Source organism: Eretmochelys imbricata, chromosome 11 (assembly GCF_965152235.1).
Source record: "Eretmochelys imbricata isolate rEreImb1 chromosome 11, rEreImb1.hap1, whole genome shotgun sequence".
In the NCBI taxonomy this organism is placed as follows: domain Eukaryota; kingdom Metazoa; phylum Chordata; order Testudines; family Cheloniidae; genus Eretmochelys; species Eretmochelys imbricata.
Window position 1 is genome coordinate 11,006,866 of NC_135582.1, and position 26,730 is coordinate 11,033,595.

General features: G+C 39.6%; 1 protein-coding gene across 8 annotated transcripts in view; it reads left to right on the forward strand.

The window, feature by feature from the left end:
* The window catches only part of SEC22A (SEC22 homolog A, vesicle trafficking protein), a 39,103-nt gene that overhangs the window by 3,018 nt on the left and 9,355 nt on the right, over nt 1-26,730 (forward strand). For 3 of the 8 annotated variants that reach the window (XM_077829565.1, XM_077829567.1, XM_077829568.1), the window contains 5 exons: nt 2,579-2,782; nt 13,862-14,025; nt 15,341-15,535; nt 20,955-21,073; nt 24,778-24,843. In XM_077829565.1, coding sequence (XP_077685691.1) covers nt 2,579-2,782; nt 13,862-14,025; nt 15,341-15,535; nt 20,955-21,073; nt 24,778-24,843 — 748 coding nt within the window. The other 5 variants (XR_013347447.1, XR_013347448.1, XM_077829570.1 and 2 more) reach the window with 4 other exon arrangements.

A 26,730-nucleotide genomic window follows, 5' to 3' on the forward strand; every position in this document is an offset into this window, starting at 1 on the left:
TAGTGCAGTCTTTTTATCATGAAAGTGCAACTTACAAATGTAGGGTTTTTTTTTTTACGTAACTGCACTCAAAAACAAAACAATGTAAAACTTCAGCGCCTACAAGTCTACTCAGTCCTACTTCTTGTTCAGCCAATCGCTAAGAGAAACAAGTTTGTTTATATTTACAGGAGATACTGCTGCCCCCTTCTTAATTACAGTGTCACCTAAAAGTGAGAACAGGCGTTCGCATGACACTGTTGTAGCTGGCGTCACAAGATATTTACATGCCAGATGCACTAAAGATTCATGTGCCTCTTCATACTTCGGCCGTCGTTCCAGAGGACGTGCTTCCATGCTGATGACGCTAGTTTAAAAAAATAATGTGTTACTTAAATTTGTGACTGAACTCCTTGGGGGAGAATTGTATGTCTCCTGCTCTGTTTAACCCATATTCTGCCCTATATTTCATGTTATAGCAGTCTCAGATGATGACCCAGCACATGTTGTTTGTTTTAAGAACACTTTCACTGCAAATTTGATAAAAAGCAAAGAAGATACCGATGTGAAATTTCTAAAGAGAGCTACAGCACTCAACCCAAGGTTTAAGAATCTGAAGTGCCTTCCAAAATCTGAGAGGGACGAGGTGTGGAGCATGCTTTCAGAAGTCGAAAAAGAGCAACACTCTGATGCAGAAACCACAGAACCTGAAAAAAGAAAATCAACCTTCTGCTGGTGGCATCTGACTTAGATAATGAAATTGAACATGCGTCGATCTGCACTGCTTTGGATTGTTATGGAGCAAAACCCGTGATCATCATGTTTCCTGGCATGGTAGTTGAAGCATGAAGGGACATATGAATCATAGTGGATCTGGCATATAAATATCTTGTGATGCCAGCAACAGTGCCATGAGAACATCTGTTCTCACTTTCAGGTGACACTGTAAACAAGAAGCGGGCAGCATGTTTCCTATGTTACTTTGGTTAAGTTACATCAGTCTCCATTCAGCAAGGTACTTAAACGTGTGCCTAACTTAAAGCATATGATTAATCCCACTGAATTCAATAGAACTATTCACATGTTTATAGTTAGGCACTTTAAATTTTTCTTTGGTCATGGCCTTATTCTCTCTGTATCTCAGTTCCCCATCTGTAAAATGGGAATAATAAAACTCCTTTGTCTGTCTTGCCTATGTAGACTTTAATCTCTTCGGGCAAGATCTTCTCTTGATTAGTGAGACAAAGATTGTGGTATGTATAGCGCCTAGCAGTAGGATCTTTGTCAAGGTTCCTCCCCCACTCTGAACTCTAGGGTACAGATGTGGGGACCTGCATGAAAAACCTCCTAAGCTTATCTTTACCAGCTTAGGTCAAAACTTCCCCAAGGTACAAAATATTCCACCCGTTGTCCTTGGATTGGCCACTACCACCACCAAACTAATACTGGTTACTGGGGAAGAGCTGTTTGGACGCGTCTTTCCCCCCAAAATACTTCCCAAAACCTTGCACCCCACTTCCTGGACAAGGTTTGGTAAAAAGCCTCACCAACTTGCCTAGGTGACTACAGACCCAGACCCTTGGATCTTAAGAACAATGAACAATCCTCCCAACACTTGCACCCCGCCTTTCCTGGGAAATGTTGGATAAAAAACCTCACCAGTTTGCATAGGTGACCACAGACCCAAACCCTTGGATCTGAGAACAATGAAAAAGCATTCAGTTTCTTACAAGAAGACTTTCAATAAAAATAGAAGTAAATAGAAATAAAGAAATCCCCCCTGTAAAATCAGGGTGGTAGATATCTTACAGGGTAATTAGATTAAAAAACATAGAGAACCCCTCTAGGCAAAACCTTAAGTTACAAAAAAGATACACAGACAGAAATAGTTATTCTATTCAGCACAATTCTTTTCTCAGCCATTTAAAGAAATCGTAATCTAACACATACCTAGCTAGATTACTTACTAAAAGTTCTAAGACTCCATTCCTGGTCTATCCCCAGCAGAAACCAGCATATAGACAGACACAGACCCTTTGTTTCTCTCCCTCCTCCCAGCTTTTGAAAGTATCTTGTCTCCTTATTGGTCATTTTGGTCAGGTGCCAGCGAGGTTACCTTTAGCTTCTTAACCTTTTACAGGTGAGAGGAGCTTTCCCCTTGCCAGGAGGAATTTCAAAGGGGTTTACCCTTCCCTTTATATTTATGACAATCTTGATCTCAGTTGGTGCCTCTAGGCACTACTGTAAAAGAAATAATAAATAAAAAAAATAGCAGGGCCTCAATCTGAGTGCTGTGGTAATACGAATAATACATATTAATAAGAGAAGTCAAAAGTCTGATTCTGTGACCTGTTTGTGAGTCAGAGAGACTGGTAGGGACTACTCATCAGGACTTCTTTTGTGAGCTTAGGTTCAAGACTAAGCCCTTTGTGACTTGCCACGTATTAAGGCTGAACCAGGAATACAACCCATCAGCCTTGATTGAGAGTTACCTCATCTAGTCACCATATAGTAATGGTTCTGGCTGCATATTCAATTTTTGTTTATTTGTTTTAATTTTGTCTGATCTGCATTTCTGAATGTATTTGTTTTGTTTTAGGTTTTCATTAAATCGGTTGGCAATGTCTATGATCTTATCTGCCTCAGTGGTCCGTGTTAGAGATGGGCTCCCGCTATCTGCCTCTACAGATTATGAGCAAAGCATGGGAATGCAGCAATGTAGAAAATATTTTAAAACGCTCTCAAAGAAGCTTGCTCAGCTTCCTGATAGATGTATGCTGAAAGCTGGCCAGTATAATATAAGGTAAGAGTTTCTTTTTCTTCCTTGTAACATTTCTGAGTGGTGTTTAGTTAACAGTTGCAGTGTAGAGGTAATGAATTAAATTAAGAATAACTATCAACAGTTATTTTTGTATTTGAAAATTGAAAGTTAAGACACTTTGGACTTTAAAGGCATTTATATTCTGGTGGAAATCCTAGTTTGAAGTAACCTGCATTGTTATAAATATTTAAATTATTGACCTACTAGAGTCTTGCAAGAATAAGCATTTTTAAGATTTATTCCATTATCCTATTGGTTTCAAGGTAGTTTGTAGATTAAAAGCCCCAGGAGCTCAGGAGACTCGTGATTAGTCCTTGGATATTCTTTGTTATGGTAGGTTTCAGAGTAACAGCTGTATTAGTCTGTATTCGCAAAAAGAAAAGGAGTACTTGTGGCACCTTAGATACTAACCAATTTATTTGAGCATAAGCTTTCATGAGCTACAGCTCACTTCATTGGATGCATACTGTGGAAAGTGTAGAAGATCTTTTTATACGCACAAAGCATGAAAAAATACCTCCCCCCACCCCACTCTCCTGCTGGTAATAGCTTATCTAAAGTGATCACTCTCCTTACAATGTGTATGATAATCAAGTTGGGCCATTTCCAGCACAAATCCAGGGTTTAACAAGAACGTCTGGGGCGGGGGGGGGAACAACGGGAAATAGGTTACCTTGCATAATGACTTAGCCACTCCCAGTCTCTATTCAAGCCTAAGTTAATTGTATCCAATTTGCAAATGAATTCCAATTCAACAGTCTCTCGCTGGAGTCTGGTTTTGAAGTTTTTTTGTTGTAATATCGCAACTTTCATGTCTGTAATCGCGTGACCAGAGAGATTGAAGTGTTCTCCGACTGGTTTATGAATGTTATAATTCTTGACATCTGATTTGTGTCCATTTATTCTTTTACGTAGAGACTGTCCAGTTTGACCAATGTACATGGCAGAGGGGCATTGCTGGCACATGATGGCATATATCACATTGGTGGATGTGCAGGTGTACGAGCCTCTGATAGCGTGGCTGATGTTATTAGGCCCTTTGATGGTGTCCCCGAATAGATATGTGGGCACAGTTGGCAACGGGCTTTGTTGCAAGGATAGGTTCCTGGGTTAGTGGTTCTGTTGTGTGGTATGTGGTTGCTGGTGAGTATTTGCTTGAGGTTGGGGGGCTGTCTGTAGGCAAGGACTGGCCTGTCTCCCAAGATTTGTGAGAGTGTTGGGTCATCCTTCAGGATAGGTTGTAGATCCTTAATAATGCGTTGGAGGGGTTTTAGTTGGGGGCTGAAGGTGACGGCTAGTGGCGTTCTGTTATTTTCTTTGTTAGGCCTGTCCTGTAGTAGGTGACTTCTGGGAACTCTTCTGGCTCTATCAATCTGTTTCTTCACTTCAGCAGGTGGGTATTGTAGTTGTAAGAATGCTTGATAGAGATCTTGTAGGTGTTTGTCTCTGTCTGAGGGGTTGGAGCAAATGCGCTTGTATTGCAGAGCTTGGCTGTAGAGAATGGATCGTGTGGTGTGGTCAGGGTGAAAGCTGGAGGCATGTAGGTAGGAATAGCGGTCAGTAGGTTTCCGGTATAGGGTGATGTTTATGTGACCATCGTTTATTAGCACTGTAGTGTCCAGGAAGTGGATCTCTTGTGTGGACTGGACCAGGCTGAGGTTGATGGTGGGATGGAAATTGTTGAAATCATGGTTGAATTCCTCAAGGGCTTCTTTTCCATGGGTCCAGATGATGAAGATGTCATCAATATAGCGCAAGTAGAGTAGGGGCGTTAGGGGACGAGAGCTGAGGAAGCGTTGTTCTAAGTCAGCCATAAAAATGTTGGCATACTGTGGGGCCATGCGGGTACCCATAGCAGTGCCGCTGATTTGAAAGTATACATTGTCCCACAATGTGAAATAGTTATGGGTAAGGACAAAGTCACAAAGTTCAGCCACCAGGTTAGCCGTGACATTATCGGGGATAGTGTTCTTGACGGCTTGTAATCCAGCTTTGTGTGGAATGTTGGTGTAGAGGGCTTCTACATCCATAATGGCCAGGATGGTGTTTTCAGGAAGATCACCCGTGGACTGTAGTTTCCTCAGAAAGTCAGTGGTGTCTTGAAGGTAGCTGGGAGTGGTGGTAGCGTAGGGCCTGAGGAGGGAGTCTACATAACCAGACAATCCTGCTGTCAGGGTGCCAATGCCTGAGATGATGAGGCGCCCAGGATTTCCAGGTTTATGGATCTTGGGTAGTAGATAGAATATCCCAGGTCGGGGTTCCAGGGGTGTGTCTGTGCGGATTTGTTCTTGTGGTTTTTCAGGGATTTTCTTGAGCAAATGCTGTAGTTTCTTTTGGTAACTCTCAGTGGGATCAGAGGGTAATGGCTTGTAGAAAGTGGTGTTGGGGAGCTGCCGAGCAGCCTCTTGTTCATATTCCGACCTATTCATGATGACAACGGCACCTCCTTTGTCAGCCTTTTTGATTATGATGTCAGAGTTGTTTCTGAGGCTGTGGATGGCATCGTGTTCTGCACGGCTGAGGTTGTGGGGCAAGTGATGCTGCTGTTCCACAATTTCAGCCCGAAAGTTGTGATATTACAACAAAAAAACTTCAAAACCAGACTCCAGCGAGAGACTGTTGAATTGGAATTCATTTGTAAATTGGATACATTTATTTTAGGCTTGAATAGAGACTGGGAGTGGGTAAGTCATTATGCAAGGTAACCTATTTCTTCCTCGTCCACCCCCCCCCCCGACGTTCTTGTTAAACCCTGGATTTGTGCTGGAAATGGCCCACCTTGATTATCATACACATTGTAAGGAGAGTGATCACTCTAGATAAGCTATTACCAGCAGGAGAGTGGGGTGGGGGGAGGTATTTTTTCATGCTTTGTGTATATAAAAAGATCTTCTACACTTTCCACAGTATGCATCTGATGAAGTGAGCTGTAGCTCACGAAAGCTTATGCTCAAATAAATTGGTTAGTCTCTAAGGTGCCACAAGTACTCCTTTTCTTTTTGTTATGGTAGTTCAAGGAAATTATGGTGGTTATTTTTTTCTTTGTCTGATCTGAATTATCAAAATATAAAATGAATGTAAAATTACTACCTTTTCAAATCATAAGTCTGTATATAAAAGTGTGTTATAGAATTGGGGCCAGATTTTCACAGGTATGTACATGGCTAACTCATTGAAATTAGTAGGAGTCAGTTGTCTAGATACTTTTAAAAATCTGAGCCATAGAGCCTAACCTGCATGCCTTGTTCACTTAACATTACTGTTGCCTTCAGTGGGAGCATTGCATATGTAAGGAATGCAGGATTTCCACCCTTACCTTAATTTGTAACACCAATAGCAAATGTCACTTTGGGTAGGAACCATGTTTTCCTACATCTGTAAAGCATCTGGCTCAGTAGAGCCTCCATCCTGATTGGAGTATGCTAGCTGCCTCCATAATATAAATAATAATAATTAATATGCAATATATATACAGTGGAAATATTGCATGATTAAATGTGCACTGTCGAGATAAACATCTTATCATTAACAGCCTAGTTTATTAATTAACAATTATTTAATAAACAACAAAATCTAATTTAGTTTTAATCTTTTATGTACTTTACTCAGCTTGGACAGTGAAACTAAAGTTTCCCTTATGGGTCTCATGAATTAACACATTGCTATTACATTTCTTTCCAGTACTTTGGGTAACTCTTTACATCACCTGAAACCTCTATCTTTTCCATCCGTCCCCATTTTTTTAGGTTGTACTCATATTTTAAAAAGTCTTGAAAATATTTTTACAAAGTTTTATAAAAGCATTTTCCTATGTATATCTGTGCTTTTCTATAATGCCCATCAGTGTAATTTTGGAGCTTCTCATGAACATATGCAGGATGTATCAATGAGGTAGAGGAAGTAAATTGTCCCAATTTATGGAGATGGGGAATTGCAGCACAGTAAAGGAAAGTGACTGAAGTCTGTGGCAGAGGTTTGAGTAGAATCCAGGGGTCCTGAAGCCCATCCAGCATTTTCACAATGGTGCCATTCATTCTCTTAAAACTTTTTTGGTTTGATTTTTACCAGGCTTAAAATTTGGATCTAAAGTATTTGACCGAGTCAGCATATTGGTGCTATGTAGTAAATATAACAATGCAGAATGTGTTCTTTTCCTCCATTGTAGTTTTGAAACAGGAGACTTCTTGGATATCCTGAAATAGTGATCAGCCTATAATGTTCACTTTTCAAATGCTTCTTGATATGTATTTTGTTTCTGGGTTTTTTTTTTTTAGGTATCACTCACCAGAAAGGTGTTTCTGTGGGAATAGAGTTAGGGCAGGTCTACACTACACAGTTAATTATGTCAGTGTGTACACTACAGCCTTCCTACCAATGTAAGTGTCCTACTATATTGATATAATAACTCCACCTCCACGAGACGTGAGAGGCTGATGTCAGTGTAGTTAGAACAACACTGTGTCCCTTACATTGGCTTTCTTATCAGTTTCAGGGCATGAGCTGTGAAATTAACAAGAAAGCCCCAGCTTCCCTGGAGAGCTGGGTGGCTGGACCCTGCTCCTGGCCAGGGTCCCTGAGCTGTGAAACTGACAAGACTGCAGGGCTCCCAGTGGGAAGGGGGGGGATATGGACGGGGGAAGAAGCCAGGACAGTTGGACACCGCTCTCCAGTGGCGAGAAGCCCCAGGTGGCTTCGCCCTGCTCCCGGTGGGGGATGGGTAGGGGAGAAGCCTTGGGTGCTTCGTCCCCCCCCCGGGCGGAGAATGGGTAGGGCAGAAGCCCAGGGACTGAGGGGGGCAGCCCACCGGGAGCTTGTGGGGCAGGCAGGCTTTTGGCAGGGAGCTGCCAGCAGAGTTGAGAGCCCCACAATGCCCCTCTTAAGTCAGTGATAGTGCTTACGTTTATAATGGTGAGAGTAATTAACCATTGGAACGATTTACCGGGGTCGTGGGAGATTGTCCATTATTGGCAGTTTTAAAATCAAGATTGGATGTTTTTCTGAAAGGTCTGCTCTGGAAATTATTTTTGGGAAGTTCTATGGCCTGTGTTGGCGCTTACAGTGGACGCACAACACTGACCCAAGTAGGGTAGTGTGGACACCCACCACGACAGCAATTGCTGTGGTGGCTGCAAGTTGACCTGCACCTCTCAGGATCAGGTCATAGACAGCCTGAACTTTTCCAGTTTCAATTTCTCTGATTCTTTGATTCAGCATGATTGGCAGGCTCAGCTCAAGAAAGGCTCTTACAAAAGCAGGTCAGAAGTGCAGTGGAAGCTCTGCATGAAGAATCTTGCGCAGCACTTACCTTTGCTAATTCTGGCTCTAGCCAGTGTTGCCTGTGTCTCACTTTCTTGAGCATGAAATTAACCAAAATTAAAAGGTCAGGGATTCAATGTGTCTTTTCCCTCCAACCATTCGGCATACTGGATTAAAAAAAAAACATTAGTGTTAGGAATGTTTTATGTGGCTGCTTAATGGTAGCTACTGTATTCTAATAACTTCTGTGGCTCACTGATGTAACGGTTTAATGTTATAACTATCACAACATATGAATAAAGGCTGCAGGGTTAGCCTCTCGGTTTATTTTAAAAACAACCCCCCTAATTATCCTCTTCCCTCCTCCCCCAAATTTGTGCTTTTAACCTTTATGTTTTGCCACTCGTAGCTATGTTTCAGACAACACAAAAAGAATAGTTTTCACAAAAGAAATATACACAGTGGCTGATATTTTTATCTCTGTGAATTAAGATTATAGCTTAGGTTTCATTGCTTGCATTTAGTTGTTAGAGCAAATATCAATTCTTTGTGCATAAATGCAAATGAAAAAGTCAATATTTCCTCTTAGAAGTTAATGATCATTGCTTTAACTAATTATGCACTGGGGCTTTGACTTTATTAATAAATCTTGATACATCTGTAATTTCTTTGACAACAGATAAACTAAAAAAACTTAAAAGAACTGGACATCAAGTGTAATCAAAGATTTTATTTATTTACCAATATAGACTGTGTAAAAAAAAAAAAAAAAAAGTCTTGATATATAATGATTCGGTTGATTATTTTAAGATGTATATGACAGATACTTTAACAAATTATTGTATTCGATTATTGGTTCATGAACAGAAGTTTCAAAATTAGTTGATGTGTAAATGAAATAGGTGTAGGTATATTCCAAATGTTTAATTGGAAGCGGGGAGATTTTCCAGTCTCTGGTCATCTTCATTTCCATCTCTGGATACTGATGAAACATCCCTTCTATGGAAGAGTTTAATACCCTTGCTTATAAAAAATAATTCTGATGAGCAGTTTTTTGCCTTTGGAATGCAACAGATGGCATGTTCTGCATTTATTCTAAATGTGCCATTCCCAGGGGACGATACCCATGTGTTTTCCCCCTCCCAAGGATTTTATCCTAATCTCCCTCTCTTCCACACATTAGTCAGTTGCAACACACTATACACTTTTATATGTATAACATAGCTTCTCATTCATTAATACAGTGCTGTTTAAAAGAAATATATTATATAAAAAGGTATGTCTACACTGTGAAATTAGGTCGATATTACAGAAGTCGATTTTTAGAAATCGATTTTATACAGTCAATTGTAAATGTCCACACTAAGCGCATTAAGTCGGCGGAGTGCGTCCTCACTACCTGGCTAGCATCGACTTACGGAGCGGTGCACTATGGGTAGCTATCCCACAGTTCCCGCAGTCTCTGCCACCCATTGGAATTCTGGGTTAAGCTCCCAATGCCTGATGGGGCAAAAACATTATCTCGGGTGGTTTTGGGTACATGTTGTCAGTTGCTCCTCCCTCCGTGAAAGGAACGGCAGACAATTGTTTTGTGCCTTTTTTCCGTGCGGATGCCATACTGCTTTCAGCAGACGGTAGAGTAGGACTGCTAACCGTTGTCATCCACCGCTTCGGCTGCAACTCTGCTCTGCTGCTATTGTCTCAATAGCGAATTTCTCCATGTTGTCTTTCATGGGCTCCTAGGTATGTGTGTTCTTCCTCGAGAAATGTGTGCAGTGCTAACCGTCGTCCTCCACCACTTCCGCTGCAACTCTGCTGTCCTGCTCTCATGAATCCACCTCGCAGGTCCTCTCGTCGTTCTCTGTAAATATGTATTATCATGGCATCCGTCGTCAGCCACCGCTTCCACTGCAGCTCTGCTCTCCTGCAGACACCATACCACAGCAAGCATGGAGCCCGCTGAGATCACCGTGGCAGTTATGAGCATTGTAAACACCTCTCACATTATCCTGCAGTATGTGCAGAACCAGAACTCGCAAAAGCAGGTGAGGAGGTGACGGCAGCGCAGTGACGAGAGTGATGAGGACATGGACACAGACTTCTCTTAAAGGATTGGCCCCAGCAATTTGGACATCCTCGTGGCAATGGGGTAGGCTCATGCCTTGGAATGCCGATTCTGGGCACGTGAAACAAGCACAGACTGGTGGGACTGCATGGTGTTGCAGATCTGAGATGATTCCCAGTGGCTGCGAAACTTTCGCATGCGTAAGGGCACTTTCATGGAACTTTGTGACTTGCTTTCCCCTGCCCTGAAGTGCAAGAATACCAAGATGAGAGCAGCCCTCACAGTTCACAAGCGAGTGGCGATAACCCTCTGGAAGCTTGCAATGGCGGACAGCTACCGGTCAGTTGGGAATCAGTTTGGAGTGGGCAAATCTACTGTGGGGGCTGCTGTGATCCATGTAGCCAACGCAATCACTGAGCTGCTACTATCAAGGGTAGTGACTCTGGGGACTGTGCAGGTCATAGTGGATGGCTTTTCTGCAATGGGATTCCCTAACTGTGGCGGGGTGATAGACGGAACGCATATCCCTATCTTGGGACTGGACCACCTTGGCAGCCAGTATGTAAACCGCAAGGGGTGCTTTTCAATGGTGCTGCAAGCACTGGTGGATCACAAGTGATAGTTCACCAACATCAACGCAGGGAAAGGCTCATGACGCTCGTGTCTTCAGGAACTCTGGTCTGGTCTGGTTTGAACAGCTGCAGGAAGGGATTTACTTCCCAGACCAGAAAATCACTGTTGGGGATGTTGAAATGCCTATAGTTATCCTTGAGGACCCAGCCTACCCCTTAATGCCATGGCTTATGAAGCCATACACAGGCAGCCTGGACAGTAGTCAGGAGCTGTTCAACTATAGGCTGAGCAAGGGCAGAATGGTGGTAGAATGTGCATGTGGACATTTAAAAATGCGCTGGTGCAGTTTACTGACTCGGTTAGACCTCAGCGAAACCAATATTCCCATTGTTATTGCTGCTTGCTGTGTGCTTCACAATCTCTGTGAGAGTAAGGGGGAGACATTTTATGGCGGGGTGGGAGGTTGAGGCAAATTGCCTGGCAACTGATTACACGCAGCCAGACGCCAGGGCGATTAGAAGAACACAGCAGGGTGCGCTGCGCATCGGAGAAACTTTGAAAACCAGTTTCATGACTGGCCAGGCTACGGTGTGACAGTTCTGTTTGTTTCTCCTCGATGAAAACCTGCCCCCTTGGTTCACTCTACTTTCCTGTAAGCCAACCGACCTCACCCCTTTGATCACTGCTTGTAGAGGCAATAAAGTCATTGTTGTTTCAAAATCATGCATTCTTTATTAATTCATCACACAAATAGGGGGATAGCTGCCAAGGTAGCCCGGGATGGGTGTGGAAGGAGGGAAGCATCGGGTGGGGTGGTGGATGAGGAGAGGAGAGAAGGACAAGGCCACACTGCACTTCAAAAATTATTGAATGCCCACCTTCTGTTGCTTGGGCAGTCCTCTGGGGTGGAGTGGTTGGGTGCCCAGAGGCCCCCCTCCCAGCATTCTTGGGTGTCTGGGTGAGGAGGCTATGGAACTTGGGTTACACAGGGGTGCAGCAGCGGTCTGTGCTCCTGCTGCCTTTCCTGCAGCTCCACCAGACACCGGAGCATATCAGTTTGATCCCCCAGTAGCCTCAGCATTGCATCCTGCCTCCTCTCATCACGCTGCCGCCACCTCTCCTCTTGCTCCTGCAACCTCTCCTCTTGGTCGTCCCTCCTGTCCTCGCGTTCATTTTCTGTTTTCCTGGACTCTGCCATTGTTTACCTCCACACATTCTGCTGAACTCTTTCAGTGCGGGAGGACTGCATGAGCTCAGAGAACATTTCATCGCGAGTGCGGTTTTTTCGCCTTCTTATCTGCACTAGCTTCTGGGATGGAGATGATAGGGGGAGCGTTGAAACATTTGCAACTGCGGGAGGAAAAAAAGGGAGAGTAGTATTTTAAAAAGACACCTTTTAGAGAACAATGGGTAGACTCTTTCACGGTGAACCAAGCTATTAACATTACATAGCATACGTGCTTTCGGTACAAGGTCGCATTTTGCCTCTCCCTCTTTGAGGACCTGCTGGTTTCCTATGAGAGATCACATACGCAGGGCCAGGCAACAGAATTCGGCTTGTAGGCAGCCATGGTAAGCCACAGTCTTTCGGCTTCTTCAACCTTCATAACATGTGGGGATGGTTTCAAACAGCAGCGCCCTCCTTTCCCATACTAAGCACCTGTTGGGTTGGCCTTTTAAAAGGAGGGGTGCGGTTTTTGGGTTAATGTGCAGCACAAACCCAACTAACTCCCACTCTCCCTCCACCCCTCAATTCTCTGGGATGATCGCTTTGCCCCTCCTCCCACCGCGTGACTAGTATCAGGGAAGATCCCTGCCAGCCAAACGCGAACAGCTCAGTGTGAACGGCCCCCCCGCCACCACATGGCTAAAAGCGGGGATGATTTATTTTCAGCCACAGGCAAACAGCCCAGCAGGAATGGCCACCTCTGAATGTATCTTTAATAATGTCCCTGGAGGATTTCCGCTCCATCCCCAGACACGTTAACAGACTTTTCCAGTAGCTGTACTGGCTGCGAATGCATCCCAAGTCTTCAAATTAATCATTAAACACACTTGCTTTTAAACCATGTATTATATTTACAAAGGTACACTCACCAGAGGTGCCTTGTCTGGCTTCATGGTCTGGGAGGCCACCTTGGAAGGGTATTGGCTTCAGGGTGATAAAAAGTTCCTGGCTGTCGGGGAGAATGGTTTTTCCACTTGCCTGTTGTGCGCTATCCTCTTCCTCCTCATCTTCCTCGTCCCCAAAATCCTCATCCCTATTGTGTGAGACCTTGCACGTGTCCACAGACGGGGGGGTAGTGGTAGGGGCACCCCCTAGAATTACATGCAACTCATCATAGAAGCAGTCTGTCTGGGGCTCTGACCCGGAGTGGCCATTTGCCTCTTTGGTTTTTCGGGAGGCTTGCCTGAGCTCCTGAATTTTCACGCGGCACTGCTGCGTGTCCCTGTTATAGCCTCTGTCCATCACGCCCTTGGAGATTTTTTCAAATATATTGGCATTTCGTCTTTTGGAACAGAGTTCTGATAGCACAGATTCGTCTCCCCATACAGCGATCAGATCCCGTACCTCCCGTTCGGTCCATGCTGGAGCTCTTTTGCGAATCTGGGACTGCATGGTCACCTGTGCTGATGAGCTCTGCATGGTCACCTCTGCTGATGAGCTCGCCACGCTGGCCAAACAGGGAATGAAATTCAAAAGTTACCAGTGCTTTTCCTGTGTACCTGGCTAGTGCATCTGAGTTGAAAGTGCTGTCCAGAGCAGTCACAATGGAGCACTCTGGGATAGCTCCCGGAGGCCAGTACCGTCAAATTGTGTCCACGCTACCTCAAATTCAACCTGGCGATGTCGATTTCAGTGCTAATCCCCTCATCGGAGAGGAGTACAGAAATCGCTTTTAAGAGCTCTTTAAGTCGAGGAAAAAATGCCTTTGTCGTGTGGACAGGTGCAGGGTTAAATCGATCTAACGCTGCTAAATTCGACCTAAACTCGTAGTGTAATTTTTCCCTAAAACAATCTCTGGCTTTTTCAATAAATATTAATGTCTTCATTACCCCATAGAAGTTTTTTGCTTCTCTGTTTATGGCATATGGAACCAGTCTTGCGAAGCTGTATGTTACATAGACTTAATTTTGAAATTTTAAAACCATTTTTTAAATTATAGTTTTATTAGCTCTCTGGGAGTGAGCTACATGATGCTGTGCACTGAAAATTACCCCAGTGTTCTGGCTTTCTGCTTCCTGGATGAGCTTCAGAAAGAGTTCATCACCACATACAATATGATGAGGACAAATACTGCCATCCGGCCATACTGTTTCATAGAGTTTGGTAAGGATCTGACTGTTTACTACAATAACTCTTTCAAACCTAACTCAAATTCAACTAACTGTTTTAAAGAACGTACAACTTAAAACATACAAATCACAAATATTCAGCCAAGATTATGTTTAGTTAGCTTTAGGGTGATTTAGGGCCTAATCCAGCTCCCATTAAAGTCAATAGAAAGATTTCCATTGTCTTTGGTGGGAGTTGAATCAGTCTGTTAGAGCCTGATCCAAAGTCCATTGGGAATCTTTCCATTAACTTCAGTAAGTTTTAGATCAGGTTCTGGGTGAACAAATGTGGATGAGTTTAACTTCTGCCAGTTAGTAATTTGTTGAGATGTTTGGCGTTATACCCAAAATACTGAACCTATATAGACATTGAGCTTTGTAAGCCATTTCCAAACAAAAAAATCCCAGTTGTATGTTTGATCTTCACTGCGTAATAATTATTTGTTCAATGCAAAGAAAGGAAGTGAAGATTTTGATTTGCTTTATGATACAGCTATGCATTGAATTTTCTGTGATTTGAGCTTCAAATACCTACTACATGTGGCATTACTTGTAGCATCTCTTGTAGTTTCTGCTGATATCTTCAGTGGCTTAAAAATTATACCTTCATCTGGAGGTAAAAGAAGCTAGTTTTATGTATTCTAACAAAATACATTTTAGACAGAGTAAAAGGAGTACAAGGTGCAGAAAAATATGGTACATACTAAATTCATTCAGTTTTCCAGTGCATCTGATCAAGTCTGTTTTTTAAAGGTGTCTTTTAGAATAACCACTGTTTGCTTTCTTCCCTTTCTCCATCCTTCCATGTTTTTTCCTAGCTGTTAGTTTAGAGAGTAATTTCGTTATATTGGTGTGTTTACTGCTGGGGTGAGAAGATATAATGAAAATATTCAGCCCTAATATTTTGCAATTTAAGTCACATTTTAGAATTAAGTGCATTTATATCTGAAAAAATAAATTACTTTATTTTTATAAGAATATTTGCTGAATTGAGAAAGAAACTAAAACTAGTGAAATAAATCCATTATATTAGCAGTGCTTTCAGTATCATGCCGTGGCAAGTCATTAGTTTATTCACAGTTGTTAGGTAATTAGATTTCTAGAGCTTAATTTTTGATACTGTGGAATTAATTAGTCCATGATATATTAGTCATAAAACAGAAATAGTATTAGAACGTTCCAAGATAAATGTAAGAATTTAAATAATAAATTTGTGTATATGAGAAATATATGGCCCATAAAGCTTCACAGTCTGGAATGATTTAATTAACAATGTCTATAGGGATATATATTTTTTTAATTTTACACAGATAATTTTATTCAAAGGACCAAGCAGAGATATAATAACCCACGGTCTCTGTCGACAAAGATAAATCTTGCTGACATGCAGACAGAAATCAAGCTGAGACCACCTTATCAAATTTCCATGTCTGAACTTGGTTCAACTAATGGATTTGCACACTTATCTGCTGCAGAGTTTAAGGGTACTGGTAAGATATCTACTGGTGAGTTTGATACCTTAATTACTGTTATCCTTATGTGAACCAGATACAGAGACATATGTTTACTTTGCTTTTTTTTTTTTTTAAACAAAATGAAATAAGGAAAATAATGCCAAACACGGTACTTTGTTAGTTTCTAGTCTGTATAAAGAACAATTGCCATGACATAGGATGTGTGTCATTGTTTAGCAGCTTGGCTTCAGTTAATTACTCTTTCCTTGCAGCTTTCGTAGAGGGCAATTACTGATAGACTGGTTTCTAAATGAAAATATACAAGTGAAGGTAGACATTTAAATATACTTTTTTCTTTAATAAGACTCATAAATCAGTTAGTGATTTCTTTATAATGGGATCTGAAGGCATCATGAAAGCATTGTATTGCTGGGCATGTCATGACTACTGGACTCAGCGGGAAGAGCATCACATAGGGCAGGTCCTTGACGTTCAAATTCAAAGTAATTATCCTGTTTAAATTCAGTACTCTTTAAAAAATGTTTGTACCTAGTACATCACATCAGTAATAGCATATCTTCATTTATTTTTGTCATGACAGTTCTGTTTTAGATTTTTTTTAGATCTTGATTTTTTTCATTTAAATCATGAAAAAAATAAATTTTATAGGGTAACTTTTAAAGCACATATGATAATTAATGCACTGGTGAGTTTGGATATTAGAGTACTATATACTGACATATGATCTAAACATTATCTTGTGATATTAAAAACACTTTCAAGCAGCTAAGCTCCAAATTTGGGTATTTCCCAGCAGAATAGAAGAATGAAAACAAGAACACAAAAACATTGTACTAATGCATGGATTCTACAAATGAAACGGACTAGAGAAAGTGAAACAGAACAGTCTAGTTTCAATCTTCAAGTTCAGTGAAGTGAAAAAAATAGAATAAATGATGAAAATTTAATTTAAATGTTAAACATTTTTCATTTTTGAAAAGCTTTGGTCCTGATGCTCATCCACTTGGGCAGACTTCTGTACCAAACAGTTCATCTTTCAGGATTAGGGCCTGAATTAATGACACAAATGTGAACTCTTATTAAAGTATTGTAAAATAAGTGATCAGCTAAAATTTGTACACTTTTACAAATATTAACAGTCACTTTTAACTATTATGCTAGTAATTCTTTTTCAGTGATTACCTTAAACACTTCAGTTTCTTCTATTTCTGCTGTAGGTTTTCTCTCTACAGATGTAAAAATGCTGTTTTAGTTGAAAAAGGTACATTGCTAGGTGTTTGTTCAGCGCCCACCACAGTGGCGTTCTGATCCTAATTGAGACTTTTAGGAGCTATCAGAGTGCAAATAATTTATAGTTATAATGATTATAACATTGATACTGACAAAAAACCCCTAACTACTGCAACAACAAAGGAGAATGTGTAATCACATTCAAATTATTAGGACAGTGGTACCTCTCAAGGAATGCCATATACCTATGCTAAATCATCCAGAGCATTCCTAATATTGTTGGTGATTGATGGAGAAATGTGGAAAACATTGTGAGTACCACTTCTGCTTGTATATATGTACTCTGTATTTTTATTATAATTCTGTTGACTCCTTTTATCACTTCTGACACTTGCACCTTTCTTAAGAGTTAATCTCTTGCTACTTATTTAACAGCTTGATGTAATCCTGTCTCTGTGGAAGAGGTTATGGTGTCACAAGTGGAAGCAAATAAACTCAATAAAAATCATCTGGATGCAGTTTATGGATAAAAGGAAAAATACCGAATGTCTATGGCACAGGCAGAATTATTTCTAAATAGATTATTTTTAAAAAGTGTTTTCAGGAAGCATTAGATGTTGTTTATGACACTGTTAGAATAAAAGATCCTCTGAGAACATAATAGCTTAAATTCAAATGCAGTAAGGCACCTTTCCTTCTCTTTTCCATTCTTCCTTTCTTTTTTCTTTATCATGTTATCCCAAGTTAAGGATATTTTTAAACTTTAAATCAGAAGTCAGAGTTCCCTTGCTGGTTTTTGCTTGACCTGATTGTTTTAGAAGTATTGCTTCCTGCCATTTCTCAATTTTCCTGTGACAATTCCATGAAATTAATTTTCATTTAATTAGTTTGTCCTTCCTCTCTATTTTACAAAATTTTCTCTTCTCTTCTTCCTTTCTGGAATCTGCCTGGCTGCAGACTCTCTCCCTCTCGAGGCCCATACATCCAAGAAGATCTTACACTGTTTTTTCTCCCAATATTTAAGTTTTAGCTGCCTTTTGCTCCTGACCATTGGATACTACAGTGTTTGGAGTGTAATTATTCCTTTAATATAAGCCTTTTACCTTAGAGCAGTTATAGAATTTCCCAGGACATCTGCTTGCTCAAGTATAAGCCTTCAACAGCTCCCAGAGTAGGGGCTTTCTTAAAAAATCTTCGCTGTCTGTCTGATACCTATGCAGCAGGCCAGACTTCCCCGTTTCTCTTCTGTTCCAAGGATAACTTTTCCAAATGTGAAAACAGCAAAGATCCAGACTAACACGGCTACCCCTCTGATACTTTTCCAAATGTGATCTGTCTTGCTCAATGTCCCATAATTCTTTTGTTTTCCCATTCAGATATGAGTTTTGCAGTGTGTGAGTTACATGTCTTAAACCACTTCAGCTAGTAAGTGGTGCTACGTAGACACACAGGCCAAATTCTATTTTGTTACACGAGTGTAACTTGAGAGCAGAATTTGACCCATTAACTTTAGCTGTAATTGTAAAGCATGTGGCATTACTAGCACAGATACAGCTGTTGGGCATTTTGGTGATGTTGAACAATATTTAGAGTCTAGGCCTATTAAAATGTTGTTCAAATGATTGAAAATTGGAATCCTTTCTTTAGAGAACTACTGTTCTGTGTAATGAATAAATTAAAGCTATTTTTTAATGTTGGGGGTATGCATCATGAAAACTCCTGATAGTATTTTGCTTAAAAGATAATCTCAGATTTCATCATGCTTTAGAAATGTGGTGATAACATAACTGTTTTATGCATTTGTCTGGTTAGGGCAGATTTTAAATACTTTTAAAGCTTTTTTTTTTTTTTAAATGTCAGTTCCTAAAGTTAAGGTGTCTTCTATGTCATTAACTTTCCTACTTTTAAAATAAGGAATTCCAGTAGAACTGGTACAGTCTCTCAAATCAGTGGAACTAAGAGGAACTCTCTGTATAAATTAATAAAAATACTACATTGAGGTTTACATATAAAAGCCACTAAAAAGTTGAGTGCTAGATATTTCAATTACAATACTATATTCATTTTTTTTAAATGGCAGCTGGGGAGGGAGGGCAGGAGAAATGTGAATAAATTTAAAGCCATTCCTTACAGGGAATGTACAAGTTCTGACATCAGAATTTGTACATTTTTTGATCCCAGGGGGGCCTATACTAAAAACTTTCTAGTTTAGTGATTATGTGTTGTCTCTTCTTAAGAGTTTGTAAATTCCACAGGCTGAGGGACCTAGTGGCTCTAGTACAGATTGTCTTTTACTCTGCTGTCTTTAACTGACCTTCTAAATTCTGTTGTTATGCATTTATTTGCTCTCTGGTGCTTAGCTCTTTTGACAATAGAATGTGTAATCCCTTGTACCTTGAGGAGCTTAATAGCTTTAGCAATGGTGTAGAGTGTCCTTAATTAGAGTGCTTGATTATTGTTTTAAAGAGAAAATATAGAAATGTTCTAACACTCATGCACCAAATTGCTGATTTTTGCTGATAAAACTTGACTTTTTCAGAATAAGATGTCCCTCATTTTGGTGTTATCCAAATGTAAAATTCCTGATTGGAATATATGGGGAAAATGTGGGTGTGGCTTTCCCCCCTCTACTCATAAAACTCAACAACAGCTGAACTAATTTTACCCAACAGTGTAAATAAATGCAACTTTGTCTGAGACTAAAATTTCAGCCAAAAAAAAAAAAGTTTGAAAAAAGTTAAGTAACTGAAGAAGTTAGAATGGAAATTGGCATCCAACCTTTACTTTAGTAATGACAGGTTTCAGAGTAGCAGCCATGTTAGTCTGTATTTGTAAAAAGAAAAGGAGTACTTGTGGCACCTTAGAGACTAACAAATTTATTTGAGCGTAAGCTGTAGCTCACGAAAGCTTATGATCAGATAAATTTGTTAGTCTCTAAGGTGCCACAAGTACTCTTTTCTTTTTACTTTAGTAGTTGCCACATCTAATGTGTCTTGTGCTTAGAATAAAAATAAGTTATCAAAGTTGAGCATCAAGGTATTTTTTTGTTTAAAACAAAAACATATCTTAAGTCTTATACAAATTAGTTATAACAAAACATATATGTTGAGCATAATAAAGTTAGGACACAATGACACTCAAACAGTCTTATGTGCTTATCAGGAGAAATAGCTTTTGTCATATTTTTTGTGGTTTCTGTAACTTTTTGAACTGTTTGGAGAGCCTTTGTCTGAAGCTGTTAAGTGCAAACAAGCAGGATTGACACCCCTCTCTATATTAATGTTACAGTTCATTAACTTCATTGTTTGCACCTTTACACTTCACTGATTTAAACAAAATGATTTAAATATGTGAATCTCTTGTGTCCCTCTCCCCTCCCCCATGTTGCCTAGACTGTTATGGATTTTGTGTTGGGTTCCTCTCCCCCTCCCATATTTGGCTTCCGTTATTTGTTGTGGAAAAGCACAATAATGATTAATACACATCTACTATGTATTTGCAGTCATTTGTGTAACTGTGTCCCCTTATAAGCACAAATGTATGTGTGTGTAGAAAAATGTATATTTTCAAATACCTTTCTGTATTTTGTTTTTAATATAATCAGTAAGAGACTTCTGAATCACAACTGGAAGTATGTATCCTATTGTACTACAAATACTAGCTGTAGTTCCAGAATTTTTCTTTATTTGTATCTCTGGTAGCATTTACAGCTGGTGTGCTTTGCTGTAGTGGCAGGTAATAGGCTTTGCCTCACGGCATTTCGTTCAGCAAACAAGTTAAATCAATCCTGATAGCCCTTACTAATGCGTTAGCGTTAAAGAAGAGTGAAGGTTGTGAAAGGAGCTCTCAAGTATGCGACTTATTAGCTGGTTGCTAATTTGGGACAAATTTTACCAGCAAGTACATTATTGGGTATTGATTTAGTGGCATGTTTGAGCAGTCTTCAGCACCGTGCTGAATTAACTGGATATCTCAAGTTAAATTTCTTCTTTAACAAAGACATTAAGGAACATCAGTTCTGTATTTTAGTTGAAGTAAATATATTTTATCGAATCTTTTACTCTTTTTAGAATTTTACATATATGCATTAAGGTTTACCAACTTTAATGATGTGTTTTTGAGCAGGAAGAAGTCACTGAAAAATAAGATTTATATTTTTCTAAACTTTAAGGAAAATGCTTTGATATATTTCATACCATTTTTTTCCTGTTTCTTGCAGCTCCTCATCAACGACTGGAAGCTGTTACTTTGCCAGGGATTGTTTCATTTATACTGAGCCTGTTATGTGGGGCTTTGAATTTAATTAGAGGGTTTCATGCCATAGAAAGTCTTCTGCAGGTACTGTACCATGTTTACAACTCTATAGTGGGGAAGAACTGAAATCAAAGTGCCACGTTTGTGCAAAATATCAATCAAAATTAGCTCATATAAACTGTTTACAGTATGAACCAAATCCTTCTACCCTAATTCACATGAATGTTCCTATTGATTTCAAACCCAATATGTATATTATTACTCCTGAGGGAAGTACATGTACAGAATTCATGTCTGGCGCAGAATTTTTTTATTTCCTGCAGAAAATACATTCTGCCCAAGAAGTGCTGCAGTTCTGCCTTTTGCCCACCAGAGGCCACAGTGGCACCAGAACAGCCGGCTGACCAGTAGTAGCAGCTAGCTGCGTTCATTACAGCAGCGTGCCTGTGGAGCCAGGTTAGATGACAGAGGGGGCACACAGGGATGCTGGGGGAGTCAGAGATTAGGGTTCAAAAGGGCTACTGGGGGGAACACCCTGGGGCATGGGCTGAGGAGCTAGTGGGGTGACAGCATTGAGCCAAGGGCTGAATGGGAGGGGGGCTCCAGGGCCACATGGAGATAGTGGAAGATGTGCCTGACTGAATGGGAGAGGCTTGAGGTCAGCCAGGGTCCTCATGGGAGAGGCTCCCAACTCCCTAACAATCTTCCACCCCACCCAAAAAAAAAGAAAGAAAGAAAGAAACTGTTCCATACTTCTCTCACCCCCACCAAACAACCCTCCAGGTTCACTCCCAGGCTCCTTCCCTCTTCCTCAGCTCCTCTGTTATCCCTGACTCCCCCCAAGCCTTTGCACTGCTTCTGAGGGGTCTGGAAAATACATTTCTGTATTGTAGTTTAAATGAATTACTCAACATTCTGTATTAACATATCTAGTAAGGAATGTATTTGTCAAAAAACATTTCCTGAATCTTTTTTTTGGTCTGTATTGTTAGACATACTTGCTGACAGGTATTTTGAAACAAATTACCAAAGTAATTGAAACGGGAGTGATTATATTATGTTGTTTTAACACATAAAATATGCAGAATTTTGCAGAATTTGTTTTTTGGCGCAAAATTCCCCCAGGAGTAATATTCTGTATCCATTATTGAGTGTGTACAGGAAGAGATGTTCAAGGGCGCCTGCTGGAGTTTGAAAATCAATGGAAGATGGGCAGCTAACTCCCTTAGATACTTTTGCAAACCCACCAGTACAGGGCATAGACTTCTGTTTTCTAAACCCGTGTCATAATGATAAACTTTGAAAAGCTACTTTTTCATAGGTGACTGTTATGCATAATGCTTGAGCAAAATGATATGCCTTCAAAATATGGACAGTCTAGCCCATTGTCAGCAAAGAACCATGGAACATGGGTATTTGAAGGATTTTTGTAACCAGGACCTTTGTTCCTTTGAGAATAAAATGAAAAGTTATGTATTTGGTTATGGGAAGTTCTGTCCCTTGACTGACTTCCTTTAAAATATATTTGCATTCGATATTGCGACCCATGACCTTGCAATGAATAAGAGGTTTTTCTTTGTATACCATTGGTACATTATAAGATACATTGCCATTGATAATATATACTGAATGAAGGATACTGTGCTGTTAGAAAGGCACATCTTCTGGTGGTGTAAATTGTCATAGCTCCATTGAAGTCAGTTAAGCACTGACAATAGACAACTGCTGAGTATCTGCCCCAGTTAAAAACACTAAACTGAGGTCCTCTCACAGTGGTTGTCCTAGTGGAAAATGAAGATCCTGTGGTGGCTTTCAAAAGGAGTAGGGGGAATCTTACTATTTTGGTTATATTTATTGTCTCAGTAAAGTAAATTCAGGTGTATAAGACTTTATGCACTATTCCTTCATAATCACAGCATTATCAGTGTTGGTTTAATCACTTTTTAAGGGCACTGGTTACCTAAAATACGAAAGATGCTATATGCATTCTAATTGTGTTCTGTATACATACTTGTATATTAATTTAAACATTAACAATTGAGGCCCAGGGCATTTCCTGAAGATTAATGAATGGCTGGGAGGAGTTGATGAAAATGCCCTGTGCCAAGGTCGTTGTTACTATTACAAACTGAAAATGAGAATAAAGCCAAGGTATATGGATTTTTTTAATGCATTATGCAGTTTCATATGGGATTTCTTGAGAATTAATGTCCTGTTCCTTCACAAATCATATTTCTTATATATTATGTACATATAAATAATATTTCCTGAATTCTTTATCACCATGCCATTAGGTTTATAAATATAAATTACAGTACAGAGTTGCACAAATAGCAGACAGAATTTCACCTCTTTAATTGTATAATATCTGTATTACTTACTCTGTTTCTAAAGGAACACAGCTGCAGAAGGATATTCCAGTATAGAATTAACCTATGTAACCAGTAATGTTCCATTTTCTTTAGCTGATGGATAGTGATTTATAGATGGAATACAGTGTTTAGTATTTAATTTCTGGCATTTTGGATCCACTCAAAATAAGTGAAATGAAGAGGAATTTAAAATTAACATGGAATAAATCCATAAAGGTCAAGGCAGAAGCCATCCGAACACAATGTTAAATGGAAGTTTAACTCCAGAAAAAAAATCTTTCATTACAAAGGTTCCTTCTGAATTTAGAATATTTTCCTTTTTAATCAATAATTCATTTAGAGGTTACAAAATTACTTTGTAACCTGTAGTTATGCTGTACTGGATTCTGTTGTGACTGTGAGGTGAAAGTTTTTATAATCTGTTGAAGTTCTGTTCCTGGACATAAATTTTGTGTGCAGAAGTACAGATTTTTTTTTTTTATTGCCAAAGCTACAGATGAGAGAACTTCAGGCTAAACATGTTCGCAAGAGAGAGGGGCTGTAGTTCCAAATGGACCAGCTTCCTTTAGAAATGGAATTCCACTTGATGAAAAACAGATTGCATGAGTGCCCTTGTTCGTATGGGAAAGTTTCTGATTGTGGCAGATGTTTGTTTGAAAAGCATGAAAATGCAGTCTGAAATAATCACTGACAATGTAAATTTATTCTGCTCAGCTTTATGGAAAATATTAAAACCTGTTTGAATATATTAGAAGAAATAAGTCTGTTTAAGGAAAAGCAGCTTTAAGTGAGAAGATCTGTAATTTTAAGTTCATTTTTCTATTGTTCTACTTAAAGGAAATTCAATTTACTGTCCATGTAACTGTTTATGAATAATCTTTGTCTATTAAATAGTCATGCTTTTGTTTGTTCTCTCTTCCATTAATGTATGTTTGCCTGCATTGTTTTCTACATAGAATTTTAGCACACCCTAGTGGACCATTTGTATTTTTCAGTTTACACAGTTTCCATTTTGTGGTGATGTTATATTAAGACAGTTGTACAAATTGTTACTTCTTCTAGTTCCCAACATTTAGACTGGGAATTTCAAACTAGTCTAGGGAAACTAGGTGCCCAAAGCTGCAGATGAGCCTTCCTTAGGCTCTTTTGACAATCCCAGCATTAGGTGTCTGCTGTGCTGAATAGAAATAGTAAGCAAGAATAATTTTAGGATATTTTGGACCCTTCTAATTTCATTCTATGGATCTGACCTTCCCAGAGAGAGAGAAATAAGTGATGCCTTCTAATTTCTCCAGTTTAGTTTTGGTACAGGAGGTCATTCTAAATTTGTATGTTGGATTATTTTTAATTAGAGCTAGAAGTTATTTGTGTATAACATGCATATCTTGTGTATTTACTTTTGCTTTCTTTTCACAGAACGAGGGTGAAGATTTCAGTTATGTCATTGCGTTTTTCCTTGGAACAGCAGCCTGCTTGTATCAGGTAAATTCTTCCTGCTGCACATTGCAATAGTCTTCAGAAACATTATTTAGTCATGTACAGATGTTATCAAGTTTTGTTAAATATTGTGTATATTTGAATGGATTGACTTTAACAGTAACCTCTACTCTTATTTTGGTGGTGATGAGAGATCACAGCATAGACGCATGCTTAAATCCTTGATTTTGGGTTATTGTTTTCTGGGATTGTCTTTTCCCAGTTAGTTTATCAAGAGATAGGGATGTGTTTGTCTCCTTTTGGAGGCTGATATTAGGATTGCTGTATGATTCAGCATCACAGAATCATAAAAGTTAAAGATGAAACTGACATTTTAGGTCCCTTTTTTTCCATCTTCCTGGACAAATACAGTTTTTGTTCCTTCAGTGTTATTCCCAGGTTAGCTTGTAACTGTCACAAGGGATAGGGAATCCTTCACTTCTCCAAAATGACTATTACACAGCCTAATACATCTCACCATCTGGAAGTTTTCTCTTTTACGCGGCCTTCCTTTTCCTCTCCTGAGTGTTATCTCACTATTCCTAGTTATACAGTCTTTCTGTCCCACTAAGTAATTCTTCTCCTTTTTTTGGTATTTGTGCTTTTAATATATTGTTACATTTTTAGCAAATCTCTCTTCTCTCTTAGTTGTTGCTTAGCTAAACTATACATAATTAGCTCTCTGTCTTTCCATATAAGTCAGTTGTCACAGTCTCTTCATAATCATTATGGCTGTTCGCTGAATTCCCGCTAATTTTTGCTTATCTTTCCGGTATGATGAGCCCAAAACTGAATGCACTATTTCAAGTGTGGTCATTTTTGGGATTATCACCTCCCTGCTTCATAACATAATGTGTGTTCAGTCAGAAATCTCACACCCTCTTTTGCTACTGTATCACGTTGCTTACTTGTACGTAATTGCTGTCAACTACAATCCCTTCCATAGGTGTCTTTCAGCAGTAGTGAAGTCCATTGTCTTGCATTTTTCCAGTTTACATCTTTTGTATCTTCTGATAATATTTCTAACCCCACTAGGTCCAGTTGCATTGTTCTCTGTTCTCAGTGACTGTATTTCCTCCCAGATTAGCAACCACTCTGAAATTCATAACATATTGGCCTCCTCCTCTCCAAGATTATTAGTAAAAATGTTAAATAAGATCACAGCTAATGCCACATAGAAGAACTCCCTAACTTGATACATTATCTTGTATCTTTACCCTTTCTTTGCAGTCCTCGAGCCACTTTGCACTTATATAATAATGCTCTTGTTCTACTATGTGATGATCTTCACTCAGAAATTCAATCTCACTAGATTCTTGGGATTTTTTCCCTACAGTGTGATTCCCCAATCCATACAACGTATCTGTCTTTCATGTATTGCTGTTTATTAATTTACAAGAAAATGGTTACAGTCAAGTTGTACAGGCCAAAAATTGGACCTAAATGGAATAGGAATTTAGTGTAAATGTTGAACTAATAGTGAGGTATTTACAGTACCCCACTGATATTTGCCTTCCACCACATTTCAGGAATACCCATTTTGTCAAGGTCCTTTTCTATTGCCTGATATTCTAATTTACCTAGGTTGGCTCTTTAAGAGTTATGCATTGATATAGTACCTTGACATTTATAGTTTCTATTTTTGGCCATGTACCTATTATTTTTGCTCTGGCACCAGTCTAACTGGCCCAGAACTTACCTCTGTGATCTCAACCTGTCCCTTGTCTAGTTCAGCTGTAGTTTCTGTCCTTTCTTTTACAGGACACAATTAACCTTTGTACAGTAACTCCTTGCTTAATGTTGTAGTTATGTTCCTGAAAAATGCTACTTTAAGCGAATCCAATTTCCCCATAAGAATTAATGTAAAGGGGTGAGGGTGGGGGGTTAGGTTCT